General features: G+C 58.8%; 1 protein-coding gene across 1 annotated transcript in view; it reads left to right on the top strand.

Moving 5' to 3' along the window:
- DOC2B (double C2-like domains, beta) overlaps window positions 1-1,209 on the top strand; it is a 24,286-nt gene extending 23,077 nt beyond the window's left edge. The window contains exons 10-11 of the mRNA XM_010861669.1: window positions 447-543; window positions 1,064-1,209. Coding sequence (XP_010859971.1) covers window positions 447-543; window positions 1,064-1,200 — 234 coding nt within the window. The 3' untranslated portion in view covers window positions 1,201-1,209. The remainder of the gene's footprint in view (window positions 1-446; window positions 544-1,063) is intronic.
- The last annotated feature ends 2,147 nt before the right edge of the window (window positions 1,210-3,356 follow it).

Below are 3,356 nucleotides of genomic sequence, written 5' to 3'. Positions count from 1 at the left end.
TGGAATTGATAGTTCTGTAGCCATGGGGGATGTGGGGACTCAGGACCCCAGGAAGGTGGGTGCAGCTGGAGAGGGGCTCAGAGGAGCGAGATGAGGGAGAGGAGCCTGAGTGACTCAGGTCCTCAGGCCGAGGAGGTGCTGCCAGGGGGTCGTCGGATGTGGAAGGGTCAGCTGACAGGAGAGAGGGTTTCACAAAGAAGGGAGTGGTCAGCAGAGTCGGCCCAGGCCGCCTAGCGATAAGGAGCCTCTCAGGGATCTTGAAAAAGGCAGCTTCAGTGACCAAGGGGCAGGCGGTCGGAGGGAAGGGGGCCCCTGAGGATCTCAGCCAGGCTCTCAGAAGTGGGTGAGACGGGCGAGAATCCATCACAGCAACTACTGCACACTGGCCACCAGCCGACTTCCAGGCCCTGTGGCATTGGCCCTAACACTCCCCTTCTGGCCACCAGGAATTCTGTTATGAGATTAAGCATGGGGACCTGGCCAAGAAGACCCTGGAGATCACCGTCTGGGATTACGACATTGGAAAATCCAACGATTTCATTGGTGAGAGGCCATGATGGGAATGCTGTTCAGCAACATGCCGGTCCTAGGGCAGAGTCCTGAATCAGGCCACAGCCACGTTGCAGCCTGACCCTGTGTGACAGAGAAAGAAACAGGCCCAGAGAGGGAAAGAGGCCTGGCAGGGGTCACAGTAGCAGTGTGTGGTAGAGCAGGGGAAAGGGTAGATGATGGTCAGCCCTTTTAGGCTGGACTCTGAGTCCTTGTGGCCCCAGCTTCCTGGTGAGCTGACTGGCTGTGCACGGTGGAGCTGCCCCCCAGTACTGCTGCGGTCCTGGGGAAAGGCAAGCCAGGATAGGATCCTTGAGCCTGATTGGGGGGTGGGGGGCAGTAAGAGGGTCTAAGCGTGTGGTGGTCAGAGCGCTGTCCACCCTCTCATCAGGTGGGTGGAGTAGATAGTCCAGCCTTGCAGCACAGAGTCTGGGAGGGTGTTGGGCGCACTGTTCCCGAGGGGCCCTGAGAGTCATAGGTCAAGTATCCCGGCTGCCCGGGCTCCCCTCTGCAGGCGGCGTGGTTCTGGGCATCAACGCCAAGGGAGAGCGCCTGAAGCACTGGTTTGACTGCCTGAAGAACAAGGACAAGAGGATAGAGCGCTGGCACACACTCACCAACGAGCTCCCGGGGGCCGTGCTCAGCGACTGACCCGCCCCGCCCGCCCGCCCGCCCGCCCACCGCCCGCCGCCGCCTGGCCCAGCGCAGGCCTGGCCCTGGGCTTCCTCGCTGCTGCTCAGGGCCTCAGCCCCCACGTCGGGGGAGATCCAGGACACCTGCTTGGACACAGAGCCGCAGCAGCCCTTCTGAGGGATGGTGGGGGCAGTAAGCTGGGCCTGCTTTCCACCCCCTGAGGCCCAAGAGGGCTGGGTGGAAGAAGAGGACCGCAGTCCTCACCCGGAGGAAGCGGATGGGGCCATCCAGAGGACAAGGACCCTACAGAGGTCAGCAGTGAGTTGGAGGGGACCCCAGGCTGAGAGGGGCAGTGGGGAAGGAGATTTTGGGTAGGACAGGACTCTGAAGAAAGTCCATTCCCTAAAGGAGGTTCTGACTTTGGCGCAACTGGGAGGGTAGAAAAAATTCACCCGAGAGCCAGGAGTCTGGTGAAGATCCTGGAGCTCCCCATGAACACGGGCGAAGGCCAAGGGCTTCACTCAGTGATTCTGCAGGCCCCTGGGGAAGAGTGAGACCCAGAGCCTGCCCTCAGGGAGGTCCCTGTCTAGTTATGGAGCTCAAACAAACTCTTACGACAGGGGTATAAGGAATGCCAAGGCCAGCCTGACCCACCTACACATTCTGTGGACTCCTCTGGGAGGGCTTCCTGGAGGAAGTGATGTTTCAGCAAGACCTTGAAGAGTGAGTGGAGACTCTAGGCAGACAGAGGAGGAAGGGCACTGGAAACGGTGTCCAAGGCCTGGAGAGGAAAGATGATTTGGGCCAGGGAGAAACTGCCTGGACCCAGGGTCTCTCTCGGGAGGGTGGGGGGAGAGGCAGGCTTTGTTAGGAGTGGGGCAGGGGCACCCAGCCCTCCCCCATCCCACCCCTAGCTGCCAGGCCAACTGGGCTTGTAGCCATGGGAGGAGTGGCTTAAACTGATGTTGATGCAGGGTCAAGTTCAGTTCTCAGACCCAGCTCTCCCACCTTTGATCTTTCTCCTGAGGAAGCTGGAGGATGGATCCTGCTTCTCGTTGTTCCCAGCTTAAGATCAGGTCAGCTGTGGTCAGGAAGAGTGTGTCACTTCTTCGCATGAAAAAATCCAAAAGGCCTCCTTGTCCTCACCCTCCGCTCCCTGCCTTCCTCCACCCTCCCCATCCCAGGCTCTTCCTTCTGGGTTCAGGGTTGGAAAGCGGAGAGCCCCCCGCAGCTGCGTCTGCATCCATTCCCTACTGAGATCCCTCTCAGTACTCAGCGGCATCCAGGGCCTTGTTTCTGGGAACGGCTGGCTTTGTCCTCCAGGAGCTGAGAGCCACTCTGCACCCTAGGTCAGGGTCTCCAGGAAGGGATTGAGGGCATCAAGACTCTGGGGCCCAGGCCTGAAGCCCCCACCTCCTCCTGCTGACTAAGGGGCCTTCAGGAACCCTGGATGAACAAATGCAGAAACCAGGAATTTCTGTGTTCAGCCCATCCCTGCACTGAAGGAAAACACAGCTCAGAGAGGGAAAGTGATCTGCCTGAGGCCTTCCAGGTTCCCTGCCCCACCCCCAGCCCAGAGCTCTGACACCACACCCACAGCAACGCTAGTACAGGGCTCACGGGGCGCTGGGCTGGACCCTCTGCTGCAGACACAAAGCACATCACCATCTGAGGCCTGGGGGCAGGTGATGATATGAATCCCACCAAGTGCCCATCAGCCTGTTTTCATTTTCCAGGGAAAACAGGACTCCAGACCCCACACAGTACCTGGCAACCTTGGCTGGTCACAGAGTCTTGCTTTTGCCTCTCTGAGAAGGCTTGGTGCATGGTGAGGGCTTCTACAGGCCGTGTCTTGATGAATCGTCACAGGCCTGGGAGATGGGTTTAACTGCCATCTCCATTTGACAGATGAGGAAGCAGATTCAGAGGAAGAGTCTGATTTTGAGGAGCCTTGCATCTGGGTTAACTCTGGCTGTCTTCTTAGTATTGCCTTGGGGGGGGGGGGGCTCTCTCATTCAGAGAGGAGCTTCACAGACTCCCTGTAAACACATGGAGATGCTGAATGGCCAAGTTAGACACATACTAGAGCCTCACCCAGTACAACTTCCTTGTTAGACACACGGGGGAACCAAGGACCCGCAAGAAGAAGGGGCCTGTTCAGGACGCACTTGGGA

Source organism: Bison bison, unplaced genomic scaffold, assembly GCF_000754665.1.
Source record: "Bison bison bison isolate TAMUID 2011002044 unplaced genomic scaffold, Bison_UMD1.0 scf7180017864472, whole genome shotgun sequence".
Classification (NCBI taxonomy): domain Eukaryota; kingdom Metazoa; phylum Chordata; class Mammalia; order Artiodactyla; family Bovidae; genus Bison; species Bison bison.
The sequence above is the reverse complement of the archived record's forward strand: the minus strand, read 5'-3'. Positions and strand labels throughout refer to the sequence as shown.